Source organism: Callospermophilus lateralis, chromosome 12 (genome assembly GCF_048772815.1).
Source record: "Callospermophilus lateralis isolate mCalLat2 chromosome 12, mCalLat2.hap1, whole genome shotgun sequence".
NCBI classification, from domain to species: Eukaryota; Metazoa; Chordata; class Mammalia; order Rodentia; family Sciuridae; genus Callospermophilus; species Callospermophilus lateralis.
In genome coordinates this window covers 102188155-102207854 of record NC_135316.1, presented here as the reverse complement: position 1 = coordinate 102207854, position 19700 = coordinate 102188155, and the positions used below count along the sequence as shown (strand labels likewise).

Here is a 19700-nt window from a genome sequence, read left to right as displayed (position 1 = left end):
CACATTAAGATGGTAGCAAAACTATATCTTACCTTTTCTCAAGTAAACACATCTGGAAAAGGTTCTCAAGAACAAAATCTATTTTGAGATAAAGTTATTTTCTTTCTCTCCCTGAATGAATTTTTCCCCTATAGTATTATAAAGTTATGACAAGATAAACTGATTTATTTTAATAAGAAGAGACACTGATTGGACTTCCTATGTCCATCCTTTTTCATATGACAAGGCACAATAGGTAAGCATTTTGTCGATATTAAATTGTAATGAGAAATTGTTTGTTTTGCTGTAGATTGTAAGTGAGGGTAAATAATGTTAATCTGAGGGATGATAATTTTGATTCTTTGATACTTCAAAGCACAACAGGCATACACAGCACCATCTGGCAGAATTATTAAAGCAAGTGGAGAAATAGTTCCTCTCTGGATTGCTGGTGGAAGATGGGGCTAGTCAGAAATTAAAACAATAAATCCTTCTACCCATAACCTAGTATCCTATTTATAATCATTAGAGGAAAATATTGGTCATGCGAAAACACCTATAACACACACAAAAAAATTTTGGAGACTGGGGAGTTTTCTATACAAAGAAACTGGCAAGTAATAAAAAGCTAGGCAAGGACAAGATATGAAGAAATTGGAACTGTCACCGCTGATTGGATCATAAAATGTTGCGACCATTTTAGAGACACCCTCATAACACTATACAAGTTACATGTGGTGTGATCATATGACTCAGCATATGGAATTCACTCATAGGTATGCACCCAAGGGAATGAAAACTCATGCCAACACAAATTTGCATGAATGTTCATAGAAGCATCATTCATAAGGACCAATGAGTAAAAGACAAGCAATTATTCAAATATCCATAAACCAATGAGTGGATAAACAACTATGGGATATCCACACTATGTAATATTATTAAGCCATAAAAATCCATGAAGTACTAACACACACTACAACATTGATGAACCTTGAAAACGTTATACTAAGTGAAAACATTATGTTTTCACTTAGTATAGCCAACCACAAAAAGACTACATATTTTGTGATTCCATTTATACAAAATATCCAGAATAGATAAATCCACAACAGAAAGTAGGTTAGTGGTTTCTACTGGTTGCGAGTGACACCATGGGGGGTGGGTTTTCTAGAAAATGTCCTAGAATTAGTGGTGGTCGTTTCATAATTCTGTGACTATAGTTAAAACAATAAGTTTTGCATTTTAGAAGGCTAAATTTCATGTTATGTCTTAATTTTTAAAAGTAGATTTTAAAAAGAGATAAGGAACAGAAAATTAAACTTCTCCTTTTCTCTTTTTTAAACAAAAGTTGTAATAACATCAATTATCAGTTCCTCTGGAAGTACATTTCATGTAAAGTTTGCTATTCCCATATGAAACGTGAATTTGTGTTTCTCATTTTGACAAAAAGAACAAACAAGCCACTTTTCCTCTAGGTGAATTTTTCCTTCTGAAATTATGCTGCTCTGGTAGTAAGCACACATCTGAGTCTGTCTTCTAAAACGACAGCACCTGTTCAGGGCTGCTTATACAATTCCTTTGCAAAAGCCAGCCATCTCCCAAAATAAGGGTAGTGGGTTTCATAAATGTCAGTGCACAACTGAATCATCTCATTCAAAAGCTTTAAGCGAATATACAAACTGAACTTAAATAAAAGAGTAACATTGAACAGAATGAAAGGGAACAGAAATTGAGCAGTCTTCAAAGCTACAGAGAACTGTGGACAGTGTGTATGTGCATGTGTGTACAAGCAAGTGCACATGTGTAGGTGGAGCGGTTGCGGGGAGATCTTTCACCATGTAATTCCACTGGTCAGTGGTGGACTGGTTATCAGTTCAGATAACCAACCTTCTCTCATGCAAGTGCTCTTCTGTAAGACTCCCGTGAATGGTATTCCTCTGAAGCACAGGATTAGGAATCAGTGACAAGCCCCAGAGTCCACACTCACCCCTTCCAGAGCAGGGCAGCTCAGCGCCTCCTTGACACTTCCTGATGCTCTCCTCAGCAGACAGCAGGCAGGAACGTGGGTGCTCACACTTCTTCCCATACCAGCCTGCTTTGCAGTCACATCTCCCACAGTTACACTGTCCATGACCTTGACAATGAGAGCAGGAAAAGAGAGAAAGAGAGTGCATGAAGATAATGAAGGCAGAATTAGTTTTTAGTTTTCATTCTAACCATGAACGTCAAAAAGGAGCCAGGATCGTCACTGACAATATAAAACCATTACTGCAAAGTCACAATTTTCACAAAATTACTAATGATTGGTTTATATTGATTGATTATGAGGGGCAGAGGAAAGCAACAACTACAGCTAAGACAAACAGTTCAGAGGGCTGTAACCTGGGATCTACCGAGTTCCTGATAAATGGGATTCTATTGGTCTGTTGGGACCCAAAAGGAGTGGCTGATGGATTCAGTCATTAGTTCATGTGGAGAGGAGCCGTAGGAAACAGAAAACAAGTTAATTTTGAAGAAGGAATTCGTTTCTTTCTAATGAGCCGCTCAACTGATCTTTATGTATGAAGATCCCATAGAAAGGCTGAAGAAACTTAGAAAGCCTGAGGCACAGACTGACAGAGGCAATGAATCTGGAATTTGGGAGAAGTTGATTTGTTTTACCCCAGTTTTACTGGGGCATAACTGGTAAATAAAAAACTGCACATATTTAAAGTGTACCACATGAGATTTTCATACACATTTGCACATGGTGAAATAATCACAAACAGGCTAATTAGCATTTCTCTCACCTCACACAGCTACAGTTACGTGTACGTGTGTGTGTGTGTGTGTGTGTGTGTGTGTGTGTGTAGAACCATTTAAAAACTCCCCTCACAAATTTCAAGTACACAATACAGTCTTACTAATTATGGTCACCATGCCATGCCCTAGTTCTCCAGAACGTGTTCATTTTATAACTTTGGAAGTTTGAATGCTTTGATCAAGAGCTCCCCATTTCCCTCACCCCTGCTTCTCAGTTAACCGCCCTCCTATTCTCTGTTTCTAGAAGTTCCGATTCTTTTTAGTTCTCACAAGCATATAAGGGATGCAGTACTTGTCCTTCTGTAACTGTGTATTCAAAGGTCCCCCAGGTTTATCCACGTTGAGGCAAATGATAGGATTCCATCTTTGCTTTAGATGAAAGTCATTCCATTGTATATATTTACCACATTTTCTTTATCCATTCATCTATCAACAGACACTTAAGTTGTTTCTCTATTGTGAAGAATGCTATAATGAGCATGGGAAGGCAGATATCTGACATAATGATGTTACTTCCTTTGGATACATACCCACAATATATTAGGTCTTATGGAAGTCGTATTTTTAATTTTCGGAGGAACTTCCATGTTTTTCATAATGGTTGTACCAATTTACCATGCCACCAACAATGTGTGTGTATTCCCTTTCTCTACATCCTTGCCAACACGCATTTTGACTTTTTATATTGGTATTCTCACAGGTGTGAGGTGATATTTTATAGTGGTTTTGATTGTCATTTCTCTGATGATTACTGATAGTCTGTACTTTTTTGTGTATTTATTGACCATTTATATACCTTTTTCAGAAAAAAAGTCTATTCAAGCTTTCTGATCATTTTAATTGGGTTATTTGATTTTTTACTATATAGTTGTATTAATTTTTATATATTTTGGATATTAACCCCTTATTGGGTATATGTCTTTCAAATATTTCCTTCCATTCTGTAGGGTGTTTTTTTTTTTTTCCATTTTGTTGACTGCTTCCTTTGGTGTCTCAGAAACTTTTAAATTTTATATACTCCTACTTATTTATTTTTGCTCTTGTTTGACTGTGTTTCTTGTGTCATATTGAAAAAAAAAATCCCTGTGAAGCCCAGTGTCATGGGGCCTTTCAGCTTTGGGACTTAAGCCTGAGTCTTCACGCCATTTTAGGTCGATTTTTGAGTATGTGGCAAAATAAGGATCTGATTTCATTTTATTACATGTGCATAGCTAGTTTATCCAGTGCCTTTTATTAAAGAGCTACCTTTCTTCCTGCTGTGTTTCCTTGATACAATTTTTATTGGTTCTTTTTAGTTATACATGATAGTAGAATCTATTTTGATATATCTATACAAGCATGGAGTATGTCTTGTTCTAATTAGGATCCCAGTCTTGTGGATGTATGAGATGATGGGATTCACTACGGAGTACTCGTATATGTACATAGGAAAGTTATGTCAGATTTCTTCCACTGCCTTTAGATCATTTTCTTAATTTCTTTTCTGGATATTTTGTTGAAGCAAGACTTGATCTTCTGGAGTCTCCACACTTCACCTTCTTCTGCCATTTACTAAGTGCCACATGTTTATGAGGCCTTTAGCTAAAACCAGTAGCCCCCGTGGAGTTCCCAGTCCTTAAAAAACAGCCTCATAGATACAAAAGAAGTCAGAAAAAATATTAAAATTTTGGACACTTGGACACAGTTTGTAAAGATCTGTTATGAACAGTGAATAATATAGCAAAAAAAGACTCGTATTATCAATTGAATAGTGGGTCCGCTCCTGCTTCTGCTAACTACAGAATGGGCTACTCCTGAGACCTCTCTGAAGTTCAGTTCTAAATTTTTAAACAGAAAAATAATACCTTATCTATCCACATTTATTGAGAAGCACAATGTATATCTTAAAATGCTACATGACAATGAGCTGCTGTTATTTTTATTCATTTGAGCCCACGCATGTAACCAAGTAAAAGAAAGCCTGATCATTTCTACTGAGCTTTTCTTAACTCCTAATAAACACGCAGATATTCGTCATTGCAGACCAAAACCAAGTCGATTTCTATAACTGTTGCAAAAATGCATGAAGAATTTGAAGGCAACAGAAATAATGTACTTTTTAAAAGTCGATTGGGGCGATGCCAATGGGTGAGAACCCAGGCTGTTTGTCTTTGGCATCTGATTTAATGTAAATCATGCAGAATGGAAACTGGTCTTCGGTGAAGCCTGGTCCTTTGATCATCATTCTACGAGCTTTCTGGGCTCACCTTCTAGTTTGAAGAAACTGGCAATCCATATCTACAGGAGCTTTTCCCCATTTATTAACCTTGTTCTTAAGAAAATTCTATAAAACCACAGGTCAAAGTGAGGTAGCATGTTAGAGGTCATTGGATATAAATCTCTCATTGAATACCATAGTCAATTCACTGAAGATTTCTTGAGCACCTATTATGTAACAGATTCTGTTCAACAAAGGTCTGTCATTAATCCTCTGACTTGGAGTTCATCATTTTAAAGGAATAAAATGTGATTGCTAATAAATACATATGGCATGAATAAGATCATTTAGAACTTCTAAGAGAATCCACAAAATATTTCTTTTATTATTAGAAGTCACTAGACTGTATTTGAGAAAATGAAATATTTTCTGTACACATATTATGCTGGGAAATTCTTAAATTCTTGTACTTTCATTTGGAATATCTTTGTGTCATTAGTGTCAAGAACAAATAATACATAGATGTATTTATTCAAAGTTTTATTTTGGAAAAAATTCATAAAATGTGATTGCAAGAAAATAAATGTATTCTGTTGAAGGAAAAAAGAATTTTTCATATATATATATATATATATATATATATATATATATATATAGAGAGAGAGAGAGAGAGAGAGAGAGTGTGTGTGAGAGAGTTCTGTCCCAGGTTGTTTGGTTCCGTGGCTTTTCACCATTTATCACACCTTAAGAAATTTCTTCTTTCCAACCTTCATGCAATTTAGGACAAACACTGTGATCAGAGATAGACTGAAAACGCATACATAAATAACAGTTTTTAAAATCCAAACCTTTACCATTTACAGTGTAATCAATTTCATTGTTTAATAGAGCCATGACGTTAAAATGCTTGTAAACAAGAGGTTTCATTTCAGGGACAGTTAGATGTCTCAGGAAGAGGCTACACAAAGCATAGAACATATTGCCATTTGCGAAGACTAGTTGACACTGTAACAGCAAAACTGAAAAGCAGATTGGAGGAGGAAAAATCTTTACTTTTGGAAGTTTAAAATGGCTGTAAAAATCAGAACAAAACGTCTAGCAGAGGAGGGTGCCAGAAGTCTGTAGCTACCCCAGAGGAAGCCACCTGCTGCTGTGGCCCATCTGAATCCATGGCAGGGTATGTGGCTGCAAGAGGTTTCCCAACCCTGGGCAGGTAGAATGACACAGAAGCCTTGGGGGCAAAGGCAGGTGCTGAGCAAAGCCCATGACCAAGGAAGCGCGGTCCCAGCTGTGGAGCTGGCACACGTGTTCGGAGCAGTCACTTTCTGTGTGAGCTCCATTCACACGTCGACATTTTAAAAAATTGTGGTAGAATAAATCAAATTGTAAAGATGATCAGAAGTTAGCACAGTGAGATGTTCAGAGCTAGAAACCCATTCAGTGAATGTCCAAAGAAGTCAGGTTATCTGTGAAGGCCTTAATAGGTTTTAAAGGAAATGCAGATGCCCTATACTTGAAAGAAGAAATCTCTGGGAATTCTTTGCTTTTAAGTCCCGAGATCCCCTTTGTTTTCTGGTCACTCTGTTTCCCACAGTCAGCTTGCCATTCTCTAAGCCCTTTCTCCTAAGGCCCTCTTATTACTGTACCTCTAATGTCCTATCCCTTTGCCATTTCAGTGCTTTGCTAAAATCCCGGGGGAACAAGGGGTACAGCTTATAAGCTCTAGAGCATTACTTCCTGTGTACTGACTGCCATGTCACCCATGTCATTGAGGATTGTTCCAATAAATCCATGCTGAACTTTCAGTCATTGTCAACTCTAAGCAAAGCTGGGTGGAACACGTATGTGTCCTTACTTCTTCCGTGGGTGTGATGAGCCCTGGTTGCCTATATTTCCCGCCTCAACCTTGAACCTCAGTCTTTGCTTTAGCAACCCCAACCCTGTGGGTAACACCCCTGCCAACTGATGGCTGGTACTCAGCAAGGCTTCATGAGATCAGGTTTCTGCTGTGCTTGGCTGTGGGATGAGACTTTGCTCTGAACAACCAAGTCTCGAGGTGGGAGACTACAGTGGAGTCACCCACTTCTACGTCCTTCACATTTACCATCAGGATTCAGTATCCGCTGACAAGGACCAAGCTGAGCAGAGCAGGGACATTAGAATAGGAGTGACTTAGGTAAACCACCCTAAGGAATGAAGTTCCTGAGAGCCACTGAACAGAGGATAACCAGCCTATAGGATAAAATAAGGGCAGGGGATGTTTTCTGAAGGCTTCATCACTTTGGGATTTTCTAAATCAACTGTCTCAATGAAGATCATGGAAGAAGCAAGTGTATAAGTAATAGAGAGGTCTCTAAAAATCTCATCTACCATAATGAAAAACAGTGTTGACAACAGCATTGCCTGACAAATACTTATTAAAGATTGACTGATGGGACTTGAAACACATATATAATTTGGCTGTTTCGGTAATGAAAAATCATATACTACATTTTCCAAAAACTCAGTCATGTGCAATCAAAATAAATTTCAGATTGATATAAATTCCACTCTAAATGAAACTGCCCATTTTCTACAAAATCCTTCATGAAACTAAATCAGTGGAGTCAGAAAAGCAATTAGAAATACAAATGATTAATACTGGAGTCTGAAGAAGCTGTTGAACCAGAAATTGACTGGACATACCAGTCATTGCACCCAGATTCTGAAGCAGGTATTGAGCCTTTCAGAGAAGACAGGAAATCGTGACATAGCAATTTATCTTCCGGAATTACTAGTTCCAATTTCAATATAAAAGGTATTCCAAAGAGAGAGCAGGGAAACATTTGGAAGGCGAAAATGCTTGGTTTTGACAGAGAAGAGTTTAGACATGATAAGATGTGTTCAGCATGAAAACCCTTCACATTGCCCTAGCACGATACATCGGGGCTTTTATAAACAAATAATTAGAACAGCATAAAAGAAGAAATTAGCAGATTTTTGTTCTTGATTTAGCTTTGCCACTATCCTCTTTGGGTCTCGTCTCAATTTATCTTTCAAATGAACAGAACGAGCCAAAGGAAATTTTACCACATTGATTTGGGATGTAATGCTTCCATGGGTGTTTGTCAAATCTTTGTGATTGTTAAGCCAGGAGGAGTTAATTTCATCGCTGAAAGATAGGGACTGATTTTGTTTATCCCTGATCTCAAACATCAGAATGATTTCAATAAGAGACCCACTTTCCAAGGACCTACATGCATGTATTCTCTCTCTCTCTCTCTCTCTCTCTCTCTCTCTCACACACACACACACACACACACACACACCAGTGAAAGGGCATCCAGTGCTCAATCTTGGCAGGAATTGCTGACTGTCAACATGGTTACAGGGCTGTAATCTACACTTCCTGGACACGAGGGTTCACAGCATGACTGTTATCAGGTGGCACCCTGGCCTGAGATGACAGCAGCTAGACTTGCTCTCAGGCTACCCTAAGAAGGGTGTTGACAATAAACTGCAGTTTTTATTTATAACTATTATGCTTTTATGATTTTGAAATATCAGCCCAGGACAAATTCAGCTGATTCTACTCTGAACAAACACTTTCTGCTGCAGAGTGTCTTTCTTTCTTTTTATATAATAAAAATAATATAGCCATGGATACATATCTAATGTTTACAAGGAAGTGCTTACAAAATAACATGCTGGCCATCAACAGGGAAGAGCTTCAGGGAATAAATTAGACCTAACTAGTACTTGCTATTTTTAAAAATTCTATTCAATGTATTGATTTTCCTGTCAAGACAACACACTCTGAATATACCTAATCATTTCTATCAGTTTCTTTCCTCAGTGCTGTGGTAATCCACAATGATGAATTTCCCCACATAATACACTTCTATCAAATGAATCTATTTTCCAAACTATGCAACCCTAAGCCAAGATTCTTCTCACATACCCGTCATTTTTGCATGCAAGTGAATTTGAGAGATAAAGTTTAAGATCACACTATAGTGTATTTTTCCAATTATAGGATTTGGGGTAATAAACCAGAGCAATAAAGCACCATCATAGATTCAGGATTTATTTCAGAATCAGGATGCAAATTGAGCATAACAAACAGAATAGTCAGTACATCAAGCCATGGCTGGTCACTGCCCTGGTCGCTGCAGTGTGTGTGTGTGTGTATGTGTGTGTGTGTGTGTGTGTATGTATGTGTGTGTGCAAGTCATGATTGCATGCAGGTGAATGGACAAACACACACAAATACTAAGTGGATGACAAACAAGAGGAATGAAAACAAAGGGAAAGAAAAAGGACTAATTAGGGCGCAGGAAGTGTGCTGCATCCTGTCTGACCCCATACCCATGAAGCCCTGGGTATATTCACATATGCGTGAATTATTAATTAATGAATGGACAGAGTGAGCATGAATGAAGAAAATGAGAATCAAAAGCCTCAACTTAAACTAATCCACCAAGAGATTTCCCTTGGACTTAAATAAAACTAATATTCACAGGACGGCAAGAATGGCAGCTAAAAATAAAACTGCATTTCATCTGGGCCCTATTTCATCCCAGCCTGTAAGAATCACTAGAGAATATTGATGTAGCTGAATTACTTCTGTCTCATAACACAAAGATATTAACATACTCAATAATCAACGGCATGGTACCCGTCCTACTGTGCAACTTAGACTGATAATTAGGAAAATTGTAAAGTCTGCTAACTCTCGAAGCATAATACATAGAATTCTATAGATTTATTAAGAATGAGGAGATACCCCAGAGATTGATACCTCCCCAGATCATCATGATGTCCAGAAAAGCTTAGCTCTATAGGAATTTGGGCATCCAGAGGACAGTTCTCACAAAGTAATTTATTTCCAAAATAAAGTAAAAGAACTTTGTTTCATCACCTGGAGATTAACTACATAATGACTTAGGCTGTACCTGTTTTCAGATGACACTCGATGGCAGTGTGAACCTCATCAAGGTATTTAATTTCTCTGGAATGATTTCCTCTTCTGTTAAAATACAGATAAGAGTGTCTTTCTCCCAGAGTTAGTGCAAAAATACAACGAAATTATTTTGTATGAAGAGCTCTGTAAGAGTCTGACAGTGAGATCTCTGTTAATGTGAGTTGCTTATTTCTTTGATTCCATACTCTAAATCTGGGAGCCACACTCTGGAGGACTGGCCACACTTGTCTCACTTCAATCAAAGAACGATAAGATCACAATTACAGACTGAGGTCTCCCAGTAGCTCAAACTGCAGCTGATGGCCAGACACTTCTCCATCTCTGCCTGTCCACACCCGCGGCCCAGAGGCCACATAGAAAAGGATGAAGTCAGCCAGGCACAGTGGCACATGCCTGTAATCCCAGCAGCTCAGAATGCTGAGGCAGGAGGATCCAGAGTTCAAAACCTGCCTCAGCAAAAGTGAAGCACAAAGCAACTCAGTGAGACCCTGTCTCAAAATAAAATACAAAATAAGGCTGGGGATGTAGCTCAGTGGTCAGTGCCCTGGGTTCAATCCCGGGGGGCGGTGGGGCGGGAAGGGTGAAGTCTTCTTTCTGGAGCTTTCCTGATTAACCCCACCAGCCATGCAGCCACAACTGTCCAACTGCCTAACTTCCTCTGCATCCTCACAAGCTAGGAAAGAAAGCAAAATTCAGGGAGAGGAAAACAGAGTGGACTTGGGAGAAGGGGGAGACGTGAAGTGGGAAATTAGATTCCAGCGAGCCCACCATGGAGACACCTGCTCAACCACAGCAGCTCTGACCCTGGATAAGGCACAGGAGCAGTTAGCTTACGAAGAGACGCAAGTGTCAACTGAGTGCCATTCCTCATTTTGTCCTCATGGTGACACAGACCAGCTCACAGGACCCTGAAGGTCACTGTTATAAATCTGTCAACACCACTTGAAAGTCAGAATCAAGGTTAGGAGTGTAGATTTAACAAGGAGAGTATATTCAGATTTAAGGGGTGGGGGTGCCAAATCAGCAAATTACAAATGTAACTGTAAAATACAGCCTGATTTATTGTTCCCTTTATTTTCTTAATTTAAACTGAAAAATCAACATTTGGCTTGCCAATGGTCTTCTATGCTCATGATGTCTAAGCACAAACTTGATAACCTCCTCTATGGTCCCCACTTTCAGTAAATGGTAAAACATCCACCCAGACAACCACACTAGAAATAGGACCGTAGCACCTGTCTGCCTAAATCATCACTAGCTCCCCATCGCCTTTATTATCGAGCCTGGTTCTTCAGCACAGTAAAAAGTTGCCCCATTGTTATTCCTCATTACCTTTACTTTGACCATCCCTTCCCTTCCTAGTTCATTCTGTTCATTTCAAATCCATTGTAATGCCAGGCACAGACCACACCCCTCCATTCCTCCTGCTTAGGATGCCCTTCTCATATTTCATTACTTGCAAACCCACCTTTCAAGGCAAAACCCCACATGTGTGTGACCCAATAGCATCCTACAACGCAGGAGCCTTCCTGCATCACCACCTCTGTGAAGAGCCACCTCACTCAAATTAAAATGACAGCAGCCCCTCAATATGCGTCTGGCAGGTAGAAGCCACTCGATAGTTGCTAGCCATTTTATTACTGTTGTGTTGATATGATGATAATGAAGAATACTTATCTATATAATGAATAAGAGGGGTAAAAACAGAAAATGGTGTTCCAAAAAATATTCAGCAAATGCTCTGTAGGAAGGAATCACTGAGGAGGGAAATCCTTCTGCAGTGGCAAGTTTGAGCAGCGGGCTTTCCCGGCCTTTGAGGTTACATAATGGTGACTGCACAGGGCAGCACTTTTATCTCCCTTTGCTGGCAGACTTTCAGATCAGAGCAGCTTTCTATCTATCTCCATGCATCCACCAGTCTGTCGGGCTTAGAAATAAATGTATATGCAGATGCCTCTGCCCTCTGGATCGTCAAACATAACTGGACTGAAAATCTATAACTGCATTTTTGCTTTTTGCTAAGTGACACTCTTTCAGATAGCGCTGACTGCCTTTTTATTGATGTTATTCAGTTGACCATTAGCTCTTCAGCTGTGGGTTTTTTTCTTGGCATTTAGATCATGACATCCATCAAGTGAAGGATCATATTGGTCTCTTTTATTAATGGAACCAGCAGCCCAGATGTTGCCCAGTCCCTGGCAAATAATATCTGCTCCATTCATATTTATGGAATAAGATTTTTGAATCCATTTATTGATATTCAACTCTAGCCTATATTACAGGATAATGGTGTAAAAATCCTATCAAAGAGTTGGTGCAGAGAAATATCCCCGACCCTGTATTGTCCTAAGGTTTGTCATCTGCTAATGTGGTGTCCTGATGACAACTATCCTGTTCATGAAGCTGCTCTGGTGTCCTCGGAGTTGCACTGAGTGGGCATCCTGAGCTAATGGTCCTCTTCAGTGAGGAATTAGACTAATTTTAAGAAAGCACGTGGGCTTCCATCGTAAGCCTTGGCCAAATGTGTGAATTCTACAGAGTTTCCCAGGTTACAAGTCGGAGCTCTGCAAATGCCCAGAGCTGGAGAAACATCCGGTTTCTTCCACAGTGTCGTCAAGAATCGGAATCCATCTGGAAAAGAGTGAACAGCCTTTTTATGTAAAGATAGGAACGAGAGGAGCCCTTACCTGAACAGAAGTCATCGGAATACCGGTCGTAGACAGCTCTGCAGTCCCTTTCGTCACACTCACAGGTGTCCCCGTGAATGTCTCCCCAGTCCCCAGTTGGATCGACATCGTGGCAAGAACATTCACCACACACGCAAGTCCCTGGGTGGAAAACGGAATTTTATCCAGGGTCAGTCGAGAAGAACCAGGAAAGAAAGCATCTCCCATGCTGCTGCTCTTTTATACTTGGAAAATGCACATTTCAGATAAACATGTTCTAAAAAGGAAAATCACCCTCTGAATTTGGTAGCAGATAGTCCTAATAAATAAACAACAACTGCTATCCTCTTTGATCAGGTGAGACAGAGGGACTTGTCATTAGCACCATGTTAGTTTCTCTCAAAGAAAATGCCACAACAATTAGCACAAAGTCATCTTTTCCCTCTAGAAGCTTACAGTCTGTTGGCCAAAAAGAAACCTAGAGAAAGAAAAGAGTGAACAGTGAGAGCAGGAGCGCTGACATTTTGTCCACCAGGACATACACGTGTCTGAGTTTAGGAGGGAGGGGTCAGCGTGGGCTGGAGCCACTAGGAACCGAAGACCTGGAGGTAAGAGGAGGAAGCATCCCAGGGGACAGAGGAAGGAGAACCTGAGGAGGCTGAAGAAAGCGGGAAGGTGGTGGTGGGCATGGGGGGTCACAGTGCCCACAAAGGAAGACTGAGAAGTCAGTTTGCTGGAGGATGAGTCCAGGACATGGAGGATACTCGGTGTCCAAGTGAGAAGTGTACCTCAGTCACTAGGATGTGTGCAGATCATCAGTAGCCATCTTTAGGGCAACAGCTAATCCTCTGGGGGCAAATAAAGTTAGATTTCTTTCCCCACATCTCCCCCCTTTATATCAAAATAAGTAGTAATTGAATGAAAGATTTAAATGTACAAAATAAAACCAAAAATATGAAAAAAAAATCCTTTATTCAAACCCCCAAAGCAGAATTACTTAAACTATAAAAAGAAACAGATTTAACCTCATCAAAATCTGGATTTTGGTTCAGGAACAAGACAACTTAAAAAAAAAACTCTAAAGAAGCTGAAACAAACATTCATATGTATGCCAAAAATAAGTGCACATTCACAATTTTAGGAATCAAGACATAAAGGTTAAATATATCTGAAGTAAAACAAGCAAAGACAAGGAACAACCTAGGAAATTTCATAGAGAAGGATGGATGGATCAATGTAAGCAAGGATTACTAAGAGCCACACTGAGAGCTTTAAAGCAGGGGTGAGCTGGGGTTACTCTGGATGCCTGGCTGTGGAGGCAGAAAGGACTGCCAGAATCCAGGGGTGGTACAGGGTAGGGCAAGAGGCATCTCCCGCTCTAAAGTGCAGGACAGGAGCAGCAATTCTGGGTGCCATCTTCATGGAATACACTCTAGATGTGGGGTACTGTCCAGCGAACTGTCCACTGCAATCAATACTTCCAACAGAAAGGAAAAGCACACCTCAGGAACATGAAATGTGATTATGCTAGTGACCGGGCATCCAGCAGTGGAGAATGAGTGTGGTAACAATGTGTGTGTCCAGTGGATTACAAAGTCCTCATTAGGAGCAACAATCAGCTTTTTGCTCTATGAACATGGGAAGAGAAGCAAAATATGTTACTCAATGAATAGAATCAAACTACAAATTGGCATGGATAGTATGATTCAATTTTTGTGTCTACTAAGAAGAAGGATAGAAGTAGTCATATTCCTTAGGAGGGTGTCATGGTTTTGATGTGAGGTGTCTGCACAAAAGCTCACATGTGAGACAATGCAAGAGGTTAGAGGTGAAGTGATTGGGTTATGAGAGTCTTAATCCAATCTGTGCATTAATCCCTGATAGGGACTCACTGGCTGGTAACTGCAGGCAGGTAGTGGGTGGCTGCAGGAGGTGGGTCCCTACTCTCCCTGTGCTTCCTGACCATGTCCTGGGCTGCTTTTCTCTGCCACATTCTTTCACCATGACATTCAGCTTCACCTCAGGCTCCAAAGAATGGAGTCAGCCATCTATGGACCAAGAACTCTGAATCCGTGAGCTCCCAAATAAACTTTTCCTCCTCTAAAATCGTTCTTTTTTAATCTTTTGGTCACAGCAGTGAAAAAGCTGACTAAAACAGAGGGCACGGGAGTCACACAAGTGAATTTGAAATTAAAATTTTAATAATAATTTAAATAAATAAGTACCAAAAAAAGTCATGTATCTAAATACAAAAGGATGCTATATCTGGATGTTAAGATGATGCATCATTTTCCTTTTTTCCCTTATCCTCTATCACCTGAATTCTTTTAAAAAATGGATATGTTCTACTATCATAACAGTATAGATGATGGAGGACAGGGACCCCTGGCCACTAGCTCCTCAGGCCGCGGATGAGACTGAGAGTACACCAAGTGGACGACCAAGAACATTTCCCATCACCAGGTGGCTGTGCCTGCAACCTGGTGTTGGGCTAAAAATCAACCCCAGGCAAGCGTGAGCAGGGGCCAGTATCTCTCTTGTTCCTAGGGAGGCGGTGATAAGAAAATGTGCCAGAGCAGACAGGAGAGTGCCTTCTGAGAGAAAAGGCCCATCTCAGTGCTCTGCCTTCCAGTGCCCCTGAGCTAGGAGCCTCCCTTAGGCAGGCTGCAGGCAGTACCATGGAGAGGTGGCCTAGTGGGCGTTTCCAAGGGTCACCTGCCACTCAGAGCCCACACAGCTCTGTGGCAGAGCCTGACCCTAACCACAGCTCAACCCACCTCGCTCCTGCCTCTCCTGGTTCAACATCTGAGCAGTCACATTCCACAGCAGCACAGCTCAAGCTTCACACACTGACAACATGGGGTCTAGACACCCTATCAAATCTAAAGGACTTGAGCAGAAAATATGTCCCTATACATGAAAAGAAGCACGGAGTGAATTAGTATGACATAAAGCAAGATCTAGACCACATAAAGAGAGGACTCTATGAGATTGTGCTCTGAGTTTAGGATTTTTTACTTCCTCTTTCTGTTACAGAACTTTGGCACATGGAACTCTTTTCTCAGTTTTTAGAAGGTTGGATGTTAAAGGTTCCATGTAAGCATGACCTATTACAATAAAAAAATTTGTTTAAGAAAATGAAAACAATATTTTTCTTGCTTTTTAGAATTTTATCATTTTATAGAAGGAAACACAGCCATTATTTATGCCTCAAGATAGGCAATGGTCCAGTGTGGCCCTCTTTTATCTACTTCAAAGGAAAAAATAACAAAAACTTTAAAAACTGTCTAACAAATTTGATTTTACATCAACTATCAAGTAACTATAGTTTATATTTTATCAGTGTGAACAAATTTTTTTAAAATTCCTGCATAAGATCAAGTTTAAATTTCACAGGGCTATTTGATGAATAGTTTCTATATCTGTTGCATTCAATATCATGTTCCTATTATGGCAGACAGAAGTTAAATTCATCTACATCAATTCTACATTTTAGACAAGACTTCGGTTTACTCCTAATTAAGAGGAGAGGGTTTTCTGAATGCTCTCTGGATAATTAGATGCTCATACTGCCGATGGTTCTGTTAGTCAAGAGACATTTAGCAGAAGTATCTACAAGAATTGCCTTTTAGCTGTACTGTGCTATTTCTGGATGTCCGCCAAAGAAATTACTGTCCCTATGTCAACTGTTTGTTCAGTGAAGCTTAAAGAATGACAGCAACTTTCTTATCGTTCTGTTTTCTGCTCAGTAAAGAACAAGAAAGAGAAGATTGTTGGTAAGCACTGATTTACATTGAAGTAAATGACATAAAAGACAAGTCCCTCCCCCACTGAAGGAAATAGAGAGAAGTGTTAACAATTAAGAGCTCTGTTTGCTTCCCGATGATGTAGTAGCGTTTACGATGACACACCTCTGTTACTGCAGACTCTGCCATCAGGAGCTGTGCATCTTCGCTTGCTTTCCCAGGGGGGGATGTCGCACTGGAATTCGCATTTGTCTCCATGCCAACCAGCCTCGCAGTAACAGTTTCCACAGTAACACTTCCCATGGCCTGTACCCAAAAGAATTTTATACAGTGAGGAAAAAAGCAACTTTTCAAAGCAGTATTAGCTTTCCACGTCTTCCCAATCATTTTTGCCTTTTAAAATAATATGAACCCCACATTCTTTACTTAAAATAATCAGATTATATAGTTTTCCTTCAAAACATCACAATTACACTTATCCCAGCATAACTATGTAAATAGAGTAAGCTAGTGTGTCTTTTAGCTTGACCTACACAGACAGCAGACCAAACCAAAAAGTATTTCTAAAGAAATGATGTGAATGACTATGAGAATCTATTACTTTGCCATCTCAGATGCATGCATCAAACGCCAATGAATGTACGCATCCACTCTAAGGGCATTTCTTGAATTAGTTGTTACATTAGTTTATTTGAGATCCACTACTGGGAAAACAATGGCACATATTTACTTAGATAAACATTATTAATGACTGAACCATTTTGAAGCCAGCGGAAATATTTCATCTTTCCATTCAACTGTGTTGTACCAGCTGTTGTGTTTTACCACATGGAAAAAAGGTTTCCAGCTAAGTCAGCATTGAGTCCTGATTTAGACCAATAAAGTAGTGTGGGCTCTCATTCTCACAATCAAATTCCTACCCTGTGTCAAGGAAACACAAATGACAGTTGGGGATACCTGTCATCTTGGGTGCAGGGGCCACTGTTTCAGCCCCCACCTCTCTATAACCTCTTACCGGCTCACTGTACTGCTCACCCACCCACAATCCACAATGAAGGACTTGATCATTACCCACTCCATGCATGTCCAGTCAGCCTCTACGCTTCCCAAAGATAGCATTCATCCCCAAATCCCTTCTGGCACCCTCTCTTCTTTGTGGGAACGCCATCCCAGTATGAATGAACGTTCTTATTCATGTTTTGTTTCTTAGTCTATTCTTTCTATGTTAGAAGAGTTTGTATTTGTCTGTCTATGGAAAAAGGTTTTGTTCCTCCAATTTTCTTCTCCTACAGCCAAAATGACAGAGGACCCATGGAAAACTGACTGTGGAGCAATTTTTCAACATCTTCAAAGCATATTTTTCATTCTAACATATGGCATCTCTAGTCAATGACAAAAGCATTAGCAGGGCCTGTGAAACTCCCATAAAAAGTGGAAAACACAGAAGAATATTCTAGTCTCCAGTACCACTGGTGTTTAACAAATGAGACTTCCATCCAACAGATGTGCATTCAAGAGACAGAGAAAGAGTGATGAAGAGGAAAAACACTCTAGGAATAGAGAGAAGAAAGGACTTAAGAGTAATGTCATTTCTCATCTAAATGGGTAAGTTGACATATCCATGGAAACCTCCTAAACCCATAGACAATGGTCGTTTCTATAACGCAATTTTTGATTTAATTTGATCCCTTAAACAAATGCAAAGGATATTAAATGATTTAAGCAGCAATAAAACATAGTGTTTAAACATTTTATTTATTAACAGAGATATCTATGTGCACACACAATGAAATTGCATTTATTGCTATATCACAAACCTTAGGAACTTGAGGAGATACTACAAAAAAGCATGATTGCATTCACTAATCTTATGAATCAAGTTTTACAAAATTCCATCAACTTCTTAGGATTATAGAAATTACTAGTTGTTTAATGTCATGAAATTTTCACATATGGTACTATATATACATGTATATATACACATATATGTAGTATTGTGTGTGTATATATATTATACACACACTTAAAATATATATTATATAATATATATATATATATATATATATATATATTAAGGATAACCATAATACTAACAAATAATCATAAAGATAATTAATTTATACCCACATTCTTTATATATTTATAAAATTCAGTTCTGAATTAGGGTTCTATTAAGAAATCATGGTGATAAAGGTGAATAAGAAAACAAAAATTATGTAAAGCTACACCTGTCTGAGACAGAAAAAATTAAACAGAGGTTCATATAAGTCAAATGAAAACATTGTAACAATGCACACTGTGACAACTGATATAAAATGTAAGCTTCAGGACAACACATATTCTGTGCCATAAACATAACTCTGCATTGTGTAAACTGATAGAGCAAGAAGATCTCTTTATATAGTGCTTCACGGATGGACTATAGCATCATCTTTCAACAGACTGGTTTCATCTGAATGACAGAAACATGGAAAGACCTACCATCCTAGACAATGTCACCCCAGAGGCTCTTTACTAGGTTCTGGTATCTGTGGTCAGAAACTTCCCAGAAAATTGCCTAAGCCCCAAAAGTGAAAATAAAAAGAAGAAAGAATGAAGTCGAACACTTCCTGTTGTGCTGTTTCAAGTTAAATTTGCGTATTTCCACTGCAGATAGACGAGGCTTCGGTGATGTGAAGCACACACTCCTTTCTTATTTTTTCATCTGCAGTAACTGGAAATCAAATATCAAGATGACAAATACATAATACTTGTGGGAAGAATTATCTAGCTTTTCTAATTATTTTGGACTGAACCCTTTAGGGGAATTTTCAGAGACATCTAGATTAGGTCACTGACTTAGAAAAAATAAATGAAAGATTTTGGGTTTTTGTTGTTGTTGTTGTTTGTTGTTTGTTTTTATACCGGTGGGTTGTGCAGCCAGGAGACCAGGAAGAAGGACCGAACAAAGCTAAAGCAAGAATATCTGGAGGAGGCTACCATGGGAACAAAAGCAATGCAAGGGGACAAAGGGACGGCTTGCCACGCGCCCTGTTGGATCCTGATTCTCCCAGGGAAACACTCTCTGAAACCACCTTTTCCACATACAAGACAAGATTCCACAGACTGGAATCCTGATGGGCGTGAGTGAAATACAAGTTTCACAACAGGAGAGAGGGATTTGCCTCTCTGAAGTGATTCTTGCTGCTCTCTGCTTCACCCTTGAGCCAGTCAAGATTGCATATGAGACATCTGGGCCCAACTTGTGGGTGGAAGGATGAGAGAAGGAGGCTCTTCCCATGAGCTGCAGGCTCCCCGGTGTGAGGCTGTGCTGAGTGGTGAGGGGTCAAGACCATTCTTTTCAG

At 39.5% G+C, this 19700-nt stretch overlaps 1 protein-coding gene across 1 annotated transcript in view; it reads right to left on the bottom strand.

Moving 5' to 3' along the window:
* The window catches only part of Itgbl1 (integrin subunit beta like 1), a 240460-nt gene that overhangs the window by 99353 nt on the left and 121407 nt on the right, over nucleotides 1-19700 (bottom strand). Inside the window, exons 5-7 of the mRNA XM_076872413.1 lie at nucleotides 16522-16662; nucleotides 12632-12772; nucleotides 1970-2116 (exon numbers count right to left, since the gene is read on the bottom strand). Coding sequence (XP_076728528.1) covers nucleotides 1970-2116; nucleotides 12632-12772; nucleotides 16522-16662 — 429 coding nt within the window. The remainder of the gene's footprint in view (nucleotides 1-1969; nucleotides 2117-12631; nucleotides 12773-16521; nucleotides 16663-19700) is intronic.